Genomic DNA, 13,052 nt, shown 5'->3' on the forward strand with positions numbered 1-13,052 from the left:
TTAACCCCTTAGTGACCGCCGAAACGGCGGTCACTAATGGGCCGGTGCCGCCGCTATATTTCATCTCCCCCCACCGTTAATCCACGGTGGGGGGAGATGAAATAGTTAAAATCAGACCCCAGACCAGCCCCCCTAGTGCCCCGGTATCTAACCCCCCCTCCCCGCGGCGGCCATCAGATCCAAGATGGCCGCCGCGATCACTGTGAACAGACTAATGTCTGTTCACAGTGATCTCTTTGTAAAAATTAATGAAAACCCCATGCTCTCTGCCACCGGAGGTAGCGGAGAGCATGGGGCAGTCATCGGGGACCCCCCTGTGGGGTCCCGGTACAAGCGATCAGCGGTATATACTATATACCGCTGATCGCTTGTGCCATGTGCCGCCGGAACATTTTATCCCCTGTCACCATGAATGATTGGTGACAGGGGATAAAAAGTGATGTCCCCCCACCCCCCCAGTCGCCCCCCACCCCCCCAGTCACCCCCGTCCCCGAGTCACCCTCCCCTACCCAATATATTCACCTGATCCTGGAGCTCCTTCCTCCTCGGTGTCCTGGCTGGTTATGAAGTGCGCATGCACGCCACAACCAGCCAGCTCTGAAAATTTAAAGTGACAGAGACCAATTTGGTCTCTGTCACTAAACTATGATTACTGTGATAGAAAATATCACAGTAATCATAGTAATACAGTGAAAAAGAATGTGAAAAGTACAAAAAGTGACAAACATACAAAAAAATAAAACACACACTTTCTATTATAGTAATAATTGCAGTTTACTCCCAAATTACCACTAACCCCCCCAGATTACCCGTAACTACCGCAGCTAGCCCGTAACCACCCCAGGTTGTCCGTAATCACGTCAGATTGCACGTAACCCCCCAGATTACCCGTAACCACCGCACGTTGACCGCAACCACCGCACGTTGCCCATAACCACCGCACGTTGCCCGTAACCACCGCACACTGCCCGTAACCACCGCACGTTGCCAGTGACCCCCTCCAGATTGTCCGTAATCACCCCAGATTGCCTGTAACCACCCCAAATTACATGTACCCACCCCAGATTACCTATAAGCACTTCAGTCTATCCGTAACAATTCTAGATTGTCTGTAACCCCTCCAGGTTGCCCGTAACCACCGCAGGTTGCGCATAACCACCCCAAGTTGCCCGTAATCATGCTAGATTACATGTAACCCCCCAGATTGCACGCAACCACCGCAGATCGCGTCTGACCACCGCACGTCGCATCTGACCACCGCACCTTGCCTCTGACCCCCGCACGTCGCCTCTGACCACCGCACGTCGCCTCTGACCACCGCACGTCGCCTTTGACCACCGCACGTCGCCTCTCACCACCGCACGTCGCCACTGACCACCGCACGTCGCCACTGACCACCGCACGTCGCCACTGACCACCGCACGTCCCCTCTGACCACCGCACCTTGCCTCTGACCACCGCACCTTGCCTCTGACCACCGCACCTTGCCTCTAACCACCCCAAATTGCCAGTGACCCCCTCCAGATTGCCCGCAACCACGTCAGATTACAGGTACCCACCTCAGATTACCTATTAGCACTTCAATTTATCCGTAACCACAGCAGGTTGCCTGTAACCACCCCAGATTGTCTGTAACCACCCTAGATTGTCTGTAACCACCCCAGACTGTCTGTAACCACCCCACGTTGCCCGTAACCACAGCAGGTTGCCTGTAACCACCCTAGATTGTCTGTAACCACAGCAGGTTGTCCGTATTTACCCCAGGTTACCTGTAACCACCCCAGGTTGCCTGTAACCACCCCAGGTTGCCTGTAACCACCCCAGGTTGCCGTAACCACAGCAGGTTGCCCGTGACCTCCCCATGTTGACGGTATCCACCCCAGATTACCCGTAACCACCCCAGATTACCTGTAACCACCTCAGACTGCCCGTAACCACCCCATACTGCCCATAACCACCTCCAAATTACCCGGAACCACCCCACATTACCTGTAATCTAATTTTTTTTATTTTATTTTAGTAACTGCGCTATTCTAATAACTATTACTAGCTACTGTTTTGCTCCAGCAAATTGGCACTCCTTCCCTTCTGAGCCCTGCTGTGTGCCCATACAGTGGTTTATGCCCACATATGGGGTACCGTTGTACTCGGGAGAACCTGCGTTACAGATTTTGGGGTACGTTTTCTCTCATGTTCCTTGTGAAATTTAGAAATTTCAAACTAAACCAACATATTATTGGAAAAATTCAAGTTTTTCATTTTTACTGGCCAATTTTGAATACTTTCCTCTAATACCTGTGGGGCCAAAATGCTCATCCTACCCCAGGATGAATTCTTTGAGGGGTGTACTTTCCAAAATGGGGTGACTTTTGGGGGGGGGTCTATTCTGTAGACATTACAGGGGCGCTGCAAATGCACCTGGCGCTCAGAAACTTCTTCAGAAAAATCTGCACGGAAAATGCTAATTGGCGCTCCTTCCCTTCTGAGCCCGGCTGTGTGCCCATACAGTGGTTTATACCCACATATGCGGTACCGTTCTACTCAGGAGAACCTGCGTTACAGATTTTGGGGTGAATTTTCTCTCCTGTTCCTTTTGAAATTGAGAAATTTTAAACTAAAGGAACATATTATTGGATAAATTCGAGTTTTTCATTTTTACTGTCTACTTTTGAATACTTTCCTCTAATACCTGTGGGGTCAAAATGCTCACCACACCCCAAAATGAATTATTTGAGGAGTGTACTTTCCAAAATGGGGTGACTATGGGGGAGATTTTACTCCGCTGGCACTACAGGGGCACTGCAAACGCACCTGGCGCTCAGAAACTTCTTCAGCAAAATCTGCATTGAAAAAGCTAATTGGCACTCCTTCCGTTCTGAGCCCTGCTGTGTGCCCATACAGTGGTTTATGCCCACATATGAGGTACCTTTTTACTCAGGAGAACCTGCGTTACAGATTTTGGGGAGAATTTTCTCTCCTGTTCCTCGTGAAATGGAGAAAATTGAAACTAAAGGAACATATTATTGGAAAAATTTGAGTTTTTCATTTTTACTGTCTAATTTAGAATACTTTCCTCTAACACCTGTGGGGTCAAAATGCTCATCCTACCCCAAGATGAATTCTTTGAGGGGTGTACTTTCCAAAATGGGGTGACCTATGGGGGTTTTTCTCTCTGCTGACACTACAGGGGCACTGCAAATGCACCTGGCGCTCGGAAACTTCTTCAGCAAAATCTGCAATGGAAAAGCTAGATGGCGCTCCCTTCCTTCTGAGCCCCGCTGTGTGCCCATACAGTGGTTTACGCCCACATATGGGGTACCGTAGTACTCAAGAGAACCTGCGTTACAAATTTTGGGGTGCGTTTTCTCTCATGTTCCTTTTGAAAATGAGAAACTTTAATCTAAACATACATATTATTGGAAAATTGTAATTTTTCATTTTTTTACGGCCTAATGGTGAATACTTTCCTCCAGCCCCTGTAGGGTTAAAATGCTCATTATACCCCTAGATTAATTCTTTAAGGTGTCTAGTTTCCAAAATGGGGTCACTTATGGGGGTTTCCAGTATACAAGCCTCCTAAATCAACTTAAGAAAAGAACTGGTCCCTAAAAAAATCAGTTTTGGAAACTTTTACGAAAATGTGGTAATTTGCTGATAAATTTCTAAGCCCCGTAACACCCTAAAAAAGTAAAATATGTTTATGAAATGAAGCCAGAATAAAGAGGACATATCGGTTATGTGACTTAGTAACTAATTTATGTGATACAACTTTCTTTTTTAAAAGCAGAGAATTTCAAAGTTCATAAAATGCAAATTTTTTCAATTTGTCATGATATTTTGATGTTTTTCACAAAAAACCCACAAAGTAGTGACCAAATTTTGCCACTAATATAAAGTGCCATATGTGATGAAAAAACAATCTCAAAATCGCTAGCATACGTTAAAGCATCACTGAGCTATAAGAGCATAAAGTGAGACAGGTCAGATTTTGAAAAATGAGCCTGGTCTTTTAGGTGCAAATAGGCTTGGTCTTGAAGGGGTTAAAAAATGGTCACATATTGTGAACACCCCACTAGTGCTGCCAGTAGAGATGAGCGAATGGCTCATCTAAACAATCACTTGTTAGTGATGAGCGAATTAAAGTCAATGGGAACAAGTATTCGATTATTAAAAAACATCTATTCGACCACTTAGAGGTAAAAACCGGAAGCTGGGGATTTGAACGCTTATCGAATATTTATTGAATATTCGGCGAACTATTCGATAGTATTCGACAGATCGAATACCTTACTATTCGATAGAATATCTATTCGATTGAACAGTATTCGCTCATCACTATCGCTTATCTAAACTTCATTAAAAAAATATTTAGAAAAATATATATTATATATATATATATATATATATATATATATATATACCAGCAGTGAAGGGACAACATGGGCCCCCCTGTGCTTACTGCGCACACAAGGGAGGGGGAGGTAATCTTTGCCCAGGGTGCAGGAGAGCCTAGCTACACCTCTGGGTTCTGTGTTTGAGACTGTTCAGATGGTAGTGGCTATGAAGAGAGACACTCTTAATACTGTACATGACTGTAATTTTTATACAATCTAAGCGATTACAGGAAAGGTACTGTATGGTTATTTTTGAAGAAATTAGTACATTTTTGTTTTGCTAATTTATTGGATTATTGCATTTTTTGTGCCGAAATACAGGCTTAGGTTTTGTTTACACACAGTATTTAAGCTTAGTATTTTTCAAATTTTGAAATCTGCAATCTGAGGAAGGGAGTTAAGACTGAAACACATTATTACCATTTTCATGATTTTATACTGTTTTTTTATTTTTATTTTACAAATGTTGTAAAAGAATTTGTGGCAGTGCCAGGAAATTTATCCAGGAATCTTGTTTTTTTTTTCTCATTGTACTGCATATCATAAGAAAAGATCTAAATGGTCACTGGTAAATGAATTTCTCTGCCACGCTTTGCCCGCTTTTGGAAGCATAAGGGCACAATACTGTATATAGTTCTTCAAGTTTGGATAGGGAACTGCAGTATTCTGTAGACGTGGGCTTTTAGAGCTTCAAGAAATTGTGTTTAACAACTGTCTAACAATTTCTTTATTTTTTAGATTTTAGTTGTTTAGAGAGTCATCTTTCTATCAATACAGGGAATACTCTTCAAATTTAAAAATGTTCCACAAAGTCATATTGAAAACTAGTATTGTGGAAATGTTTATGTCTTCCTTCAGAACATTACCTTTTCCTATTACCTACAGAAACAACTACTTTGCTGTGTCTTCCGAATCTGTGGGGTTTGCGTTCCTATAGGGATCACATACAAATTAACTTTGTTCCGCAATGAAACAATAAAAAGAAACACATATTAGTCTTGGGTAAAATCTACTATTTCATGCGTTTCTCATCATCCTTTGTTGAGATTTACTCACAGCGGACTCTAAAAACCACTAGCTGAGCGAAGATAATTTAGAAAAAGTTGTCTGTGACCTTTCAGGAATCTATTCATGTGGAACATGCACGAGCAATCAATAGTTGTATTGGGCCTGAAAATAGAGCTCCTATTGTAAACTGTAGTATTATTATATACTGGGAACATTAACACAACAGGATGAAGATAGGACTTGGGAGGTCACTATCTGACTTACCCTGCTCATTCCCTATGCCGTCATTTTATTCATAAGGATTGGGCCATGCATAATGTTAAAAATGACAATAAAAATGGTTTGACATTGGGATTGCTGTGCTTCAAAAACAATTTATGAGAAATGACTAAAGATTTTGATCTTTATAAAACAATCATTCATGATATATGTCACTGCATTTCTTGCCTGTTTCATCACTGTCCATCATTATATTTCAAGACATACTGAAAAAGAAACATTCAGAATTTCAGAATTATGTTATCAATCTCTGTAATCACATTTTCCTTGCCTTGCCAGTAAAACTATCATATTGCTATGCACAAAACAGGCAGCTTCATTTTCAATTCATAATGTCAGCTAAAACCTGAACTGTATTAAATAATACACAAATAGACAAAATTAATAATTATAATAATAAAAAAGTTACTCCATTAGTCTTTAAAGAGGATGTACCACCTGGTTTTTCAGACCACGGCCCGGTTCGATCTGTGGCTTCAGATTAAAGAGGATGTACCTGGTGGTTAAACAGGATGTACCACCAGGTTTTTCAGACCACAGCCCGGTTCCCGTGGTCTGAAAAACCTGGTGGTACATCCTCTTTAACCACCAGGTACATCCTATTTACTCTGAAGCCACGGATCGAACAGCGCCGTGCACGGGAACCGGGCCGCGGTCCAAAAAACGGACCGCGGCACTGGCTTCACCGTGACTGAGCCGTTCGATCCGTGGCTTCAGATTAAAGAGGATGTACCTGGTGGTTAAAGAGGATGTACCACCAGGTTTTTCAGACCACTGCCCGGTTCCCGTGCACGGCGCTGTTCTATGCACCGAAACCGGCCGGTGCTCAAGCACTGGAGGCGGGCCGGGCCGCCCCCAGTGGAAGGGAATTCCCTCCCCTGTATGACGCGGCTCCATTCATTCTAATGGAGCCGCATCATACAGGGGAGGGAATTCCCTCCCACTGGGGGCGGGCCGGCCTACCTCCAGTGCTTGAGCACCGGCCGGTTCCCGTGCATAGAACAGCGCCATGCACGGGAACCGGGCCGTGGTCCGAAAAACGGACTGCGGCACCGACTTCCCCATGACTGCGCTGTTCGATCTGTGGCTTCAGATTAAAATGGATGAATCCTATGAGTCTATGTTCACACTTGGTTTAACAGCGTCCTTTGCATAGCTTTTAAACTGTCGGACGCCGGGCTGCATTCAGGACATTCCTGTAGCTGATACCTCTGCAGGAATGTTCTTTTTTTCAACATTGACTTGCGGACACCGTTGGGCGTGCTCTCAAATCAATTAAAGAACAAAGTAAAGAACAGACAGCCTTAGCCTATATTGTCCTAGTTAAAGGTTTTGTAGTGGATGGTATCTATTCGTATTGGTGAAATGGTTAATACTAAACCATGTAAAAGAACAAAAAAACTATTGCTTATTAAATCACAAAGATTTATTTTATTGGAACCATTAAAGTGGTAAATTATTATTCACATAATCAGAGTTTTTTTTTTTTTTTACCTACAGTATATACGACTCAGTAACAGGCTAATTATTCCAAGCAAATGCTTGCTTATCAAGTGATCTCTGGGATTGTGCAGCCCTAAAAATAACTGACCACACATCTCCCTGTGTAAACAAGAGATGTGCACTCAACAGTGATGTAAGTGAAGGGTCACATGAACCATCCAGTGTTCATTCATGCGGCCCTGGCAGCACAATTATTAAAAGGTTGTCCAGAAAAAAATTATTTTCCCCCTACCCACAGGAAAGGGGAAAAGTAGGAGGTTGGAGGGGGTCCTACCTTTGTACCCCCCAACAATCTTCATATCGGGCCATGCCGCCTCTGTTATGAATAGAGCTTGGCATATGACCTGCGGCTTTATTCATTCCTATTGAGCCGACAGGAATAGCCAAGTACAGCGCTCTTATGGTGTACTCAGCTCTTTTCATTGCTTCAAAGGACTAAATAGAGCAGCAGGTCGCTTCCGGACACGCGGCTCTATTCATACCAAAACCAGAAAGGCCTGCTACAAAGATTAGTGGGGGTACAGAGGTCGGGCCCCCTGTGACCTCCTACTTTTCCCCTATCCTGTAAGTAGGAGAAAAGTGAATTTTTCCTGTAGAGGTAAGTGCTGACCTGCTTAAAAGGGTCCTAGGTTTTCACTATGTAAAAAAATAAACCTGAAGAAATTATAATTCATTCTGCTTATCCAATCCATAGTAGTGGACAATCCTATGGTAATGAAAAGTTTAGTACAAGTTTCTCTGCTCCATTATAGCTTAGAAACAGAATAGGAGATAGCTACTAATTTGTTTGGAAATAGATCTTGTAATTAAATGTGACAAATCTTTTACATCTTAAACTGATTGAGTCAACATGCAACATTTGAAGAATCCTTTAACTTGCTAAAGTAAGATATACACATGCTAGATCTGTCCCAATGTCTCCCATTATCAAAGAGCAAGTACTGCAATATCGTCTCTGATGCATGACGGCTCCCAAGCATAGAGCAGTCGAGATCATAGTTGAGTATAAGCAGCAAGCTTTATTCTAGTAATGTAGTTTAAGGCCAGTTAATGGATGCAACCTTAGGGTCCTATTCCACGGGCCAAGCAGGGCCCGATCAACGATGTGAACGAGCGGCGATCTGCTAGATCGCCGCTCGTTTACTGGGCCTATTCCACAGCCCAATGATCGTTGAGCGAGGGCTGCAAGGATATCGTTACCGATGTCCCTGCAGCCCTTGCAGCATCATACATTCCTGGCTGCAGGGCTTGTCCTCCGCGCCGTCTCCTCCCCGCCTCCCCCGCGCTCTATCTTCTCTATCTATATTTAGGTCTGGCCCTAAATGAGCGATCAGCCAATGACACGATCATCGGCTGATCGTTCTCTCTATTTCACCGAACGATAATCAGCCGAATCGGGCCAAATGGGCCCGATGCGGCCGATTATCGTTACTGTGGAATAGGGCCCTAAATGAACGATCAGCCGATGACACGATCATCGGCTGATCGTTCTCTCTATTTCACCGAATGATAATCGGACGAATCGGGCCAAATGGGGCCGATCCAGCCGATTATCGTTACTGTGGAATAGGGCCCTAAGGGTAAATTCACATATAACAGATTTGACTGCATATGTAATTGCTCAAAATCAAACAGGAATATATGAAGATTATGTGCTAGCTTGTATAGTATGTTGTTTTAATGTTTGCAAGTTATGATTGTAAGTAGAGATGAGCAAATCTACAATAGTAATGAAGCAAAATGCTTGGTTATGTATGGCTGTCAGCTTTCAGGCTGCTGCTTTTGAACTCCGCTCTGGGTGCCTGGAAAGCTGGATGCAGTCCTGGGAAACGACATCACTACTGTAGATTTTCTTATCTCTTTTTTAAGGCGAAAGTTAAGTATGCTGGAACTACCTATTTATTGCTATAATTATACGGACCTAAAGTATTACACTGGTCAACAAATTTTCAAAGGTTGTTTGGTTCAGAAATAAAATTAGCCATTTCTTAATGATTTTTATGTGCGGAATTCAAATATCACAAGGAAAAATGTTAATTGGCTCTAGTTCTCATGTTACTATTTTGTGAATTGTATAGTACAGTATAATAGCCGACATATTTATTACTTCTGCAATCATAAGGAAGCAAGTTTACTCTTCATAAACTTTTGAAATATATTCATAGGAAACTTAGTTCTATCTGAAATCAACTACAATTTACAGGTATATCTAAGAATTTTTACGAATTAATTATGTTTATTGAACTCTGGCAAGTATGGCATCTAGTGGCCTGTGAATTTGGAAATCCTTGAGCATTGTTGATTATTTTGTTTTCCATCTAAAGCCCCCAGTAACCATCCCAGTGTAATCATATGCAGAGCTGCTTTACCCCCATGCAGAATCACATCTCAGACAGCCAGACTCCCCAATACAATTATATGGATAATTGCTTCATCCCTATAGTACAATATAATCATATACAGAGCTGAATCACCCCCACAATATAATCAAATACAGAGCTGAATCACCACCACAATATAATCATATACAGAGCCAAATCACCCCCACAATATAATCATATACAGAGCCGTATCACCCCCACAATATAATCATATACAGAGCCGTATCACCCCCACAATATAATCATATACAGAGCCGTATCACCCCCACAATATAATCATATACAGAGCCGTATCACCCCCACAATATAATCATATACAGAGCCGTATCACCCCCACAATATATTCAAATACAGAGCCGAATCACACCCACAATATAATCATATACAAAACTGAATCACCCCCACAATATAATCATGTACAGAGCTGAATCACCCCCACAATATAATCATATACAGAGCCGTATCACCCCCACAATATAATCATATACAGAGCCGTATCACCCCCACAATATAATCATATACAGAGCCGTATCACCCCCACAATATAATCATATACAGAGCCGTATCACCCCCACAATATAATCATATACAGAGCCATATCACCCCCACAATATAATCATATACAGAGCCGTATCACCCCCACAATATAATCATATACAGAGCCGTATCACCCCCACAATATAATCAAATACAGAGCCGTATCACCCCCACAATATAATCATATACAGAGCCGTATCACCCCCACAATATAATCATATACAGAGCCGTATCACCCCCACAATATAATCATATACAGAGCCGTATCACCCCCACAATATAATCATATACAGAGCCGTATCACCCCCACAATATAATCATATACAGAGCCGAATTATAGAAAGTACGTCTATATCTTGAAAATTAGAGCCAATTTTGGCTGTTGACCAGTGTCACAAAAGAATTTTGTATGTATGGTAAATAAAAAAAGAAATCTGATAAAATGTCCCCACCTCCCTATTATGTTTCCAAAAATGAGTTGATAAAGGTTAAGGAATAGGTGCCAAAAATACATTTATTGCAAAATAACATGTTTATATTTAGCCGATGTTGATTGGAAAAAAAAATGTTACAGCTCTTGAAATATAACAATAGAAAAAAGAAGACCATTTATTGGTTCTTGATCAATGCCCAGAATAAATCCAGTGGAAGGGGTTAAACATTGAAATCTTGAAAAAGCTAAGTTTGTTGCTTATCTGTGTAGATAGGGCCAGCAGAGTCATGTCATAGTAACATAGTTAATAAGGTTGAAAGAAGACAAGGGTCTATCAAGTTTAACCTACAGAAACCCTATTGTGTTGATCCAGAGGAAGGCCAAAACCCTTATGAGGCAGATGCCAGTTGCCCCATCACAGGGAGAACATTCCTTCCTGAGGCTGGAAGATTTTATGATAAGTGTACTGTACTGCTGGAGAGCTATAAAAGGTTGGATAGTAACACTGTATACATCTTCCCTCCTTCTCACCCTTGTGGCAATACAAGTTGTGTCTATAACATTAACATTGAATTCATGAAACAGAAATGAACTGGGATATATTCCCATTGTCCATAATTTGTGAGCTTCAGTTCATTCATTACATAACGTCAGTGCTCTTTTATGTCATGTGTCTTATCAGGACCCTTATTACATTAGTTGATGAATGAAGTAATGCACCCTTAAATAATGCACAGTCTTTACTTGATGAGATCTGATGTAATGTCTCCTGGTTACACTTTATAACAGAGGAGAGCAGCAAGAACCTGTCTCCTCTGTCTAGAAATGGGTATTGTAGCCAAGTCTAAAACAAGCAAGAGGGAACGTCTTAGCTCTCTATGAGGGATCAGCGGATTGTTAAAGCAAAGCTTACAGGCAGTAACAGAATTTGATAAATAATGTATTGTTTTTGTCTTGTAGGAGCACTGGAGGAAGAGGCACAATCAGATCAGCTGTGGAAAGCTTACATAGCAAATCTAATAGGTTTGTAAATGAGATTTTTTTTTGTTCATTTGTTTTGGCTGTGAGGCTGCTATTAATCTGCTGCAATCCTAACTTGTGATGCTTGCCTCAATAGAAATAGTTATCACTCAGTCCAATTTTCAACTTGTCTGTGTTCTTCTTCATTGCAACTTCATTTCCAAATGTGCCAAAATAAAGTTGTGAGGCAATAGGGAGATGTACAGTGCGAGAAAAGCAGCAAATGTAGGTGAATTGCATTTCTTTTATATCTACAAATATTTCTATACTTCAGTGAAGACAAATTGCAATGTGAAGTCACATCAATATTGTTAGAGGTGTGTCGCCAAAAACGCTTATAGTATGGTTAACGCTTTCACTGCCAAGGGCAGATGCAATGCATAGTAATACTAGACCCAGAGTTTAGCTTTTGCAATCATATTGAATTTAAAAATGTTAGCTTTTAAATGACACCAGGATGAAAACTGGCTGCAATGTTTAGGACACAGCCATCATGTCACATTGAGGAGAAGAAAAGTCCTAGGACTGTCACATTAAGGGGATGTCCTTCTAAAGAAGTCAGAAGATGAACTAGTACTTGCTTTTCTAATCATTCCCTGCATCTAGTTAAGGTAATTGTTGTAACTGGGAATCAAATATTTGTATGTAGATATAAGCATGGGGCCAAAAATGTTCTTCTCTCTCTCCTAATATAGATACACATCTTCATCATACAGTGTGTAGGCCAGGAGCTACACTTAAGCCCTTATTACACGGGGCGACTGGAGGAGCAAACAAGCGCTGTTTGCTCCTCGTTCCCCGCTTGCTGCCACCGTGCGTGATGGCGGCGCCAGCAAGCGGGGAACAAGGAACAAACAGGGGCTTAAGTGTAGCTCCTGGCCTACATACTGTATGACAAATAATAGAAACATTTCCCATATAAATTATTTTGGGAACCCTGCTTTATAATTCTATGGATCCTGTTCTTGGCAATAAATACACAGTTCCCATATGGAACTGTATTATTGCTGTATGAGTGCAGCTGTAGCCTAACATGGGTCTGTTTAGCCAGACAGTGTAGCTTATCAGTGTCTGCGTATGATCAGTAGGACCTCATAACACTAGGTCCACAGGGATATAATAAATTTACACCATTATCCTGTGCCAACGCATCAGCTGTTTCTATTGCTGAGAAATGAGGCAGTACTCCAGGTAAAGTCAGATGAGGAATCCTTTAAACAGTAGTGCATATTCCTGCCAATTGTAGATGATAGCTAATCCATTATTCATCTCTATCCTGGGCTGATCTCTGTGATCACTGTATAAACTACAGATCATCATTTTGTGATTATTTTATGCAATTATGAACTATTGAACGCTTTGTTATTGAATCTCTACAAACTTTATGCTTTCTTGGTAGAACACCAAGAACTGAACATATTCCTATATGGTCACCAGGGACTGGCTACTATGACAATGGGCAAAGAAAGATTAAAGATCACAAATATATAGAAATGA

At 41.8% G+C, this 13,052-nt stretch overlaps 1 protein-coding gene across 3 annotated transcripts in view; it reads left to right on the forward strand.

Annotated features, from left to right (window-relative positions):
- Positions 1 to 13,052, forward strand: part of ST8SIA2 (ST8 alpha-N-acetyl-neuraminide alpha-2,8-sialyltransferase 2) — a 181,206-nt gene that overhangs the window by 96,742 nt on the left and 71,412 nt on the right. For all 3 annotated transcript variants that reach the window (XM_069957947.1, XM_069965362.1, XM_069972082.1), the window contains exon 2: positions 11,496 to 11,558. In XM_069957947.1, the coding sequence (XP_069814048.1) occupies positions 11,496 to 11,558 (63 nt within the window). The remainder of the gene's footprint in view (positions 1 to 11,495; positions 11,559 to 13,052) is intronic.

Source organism: Dendropsophus ebraccatus, chromosome 1, assembly GCF_027789765.1.
Source record: "Dendropsophus ebraccatus isolate aDenEbr1 chromosome 1, aDenEbr1.pat, whole genome shotgun sequence".
Classification (NCBI taxonomy): domain Eukaryota; kingdom Metazoa; phylum Chordata; class Amphibia; order Anura; family Hylidae; genus Dendropsophus; species Dendropsophus ebraccatus.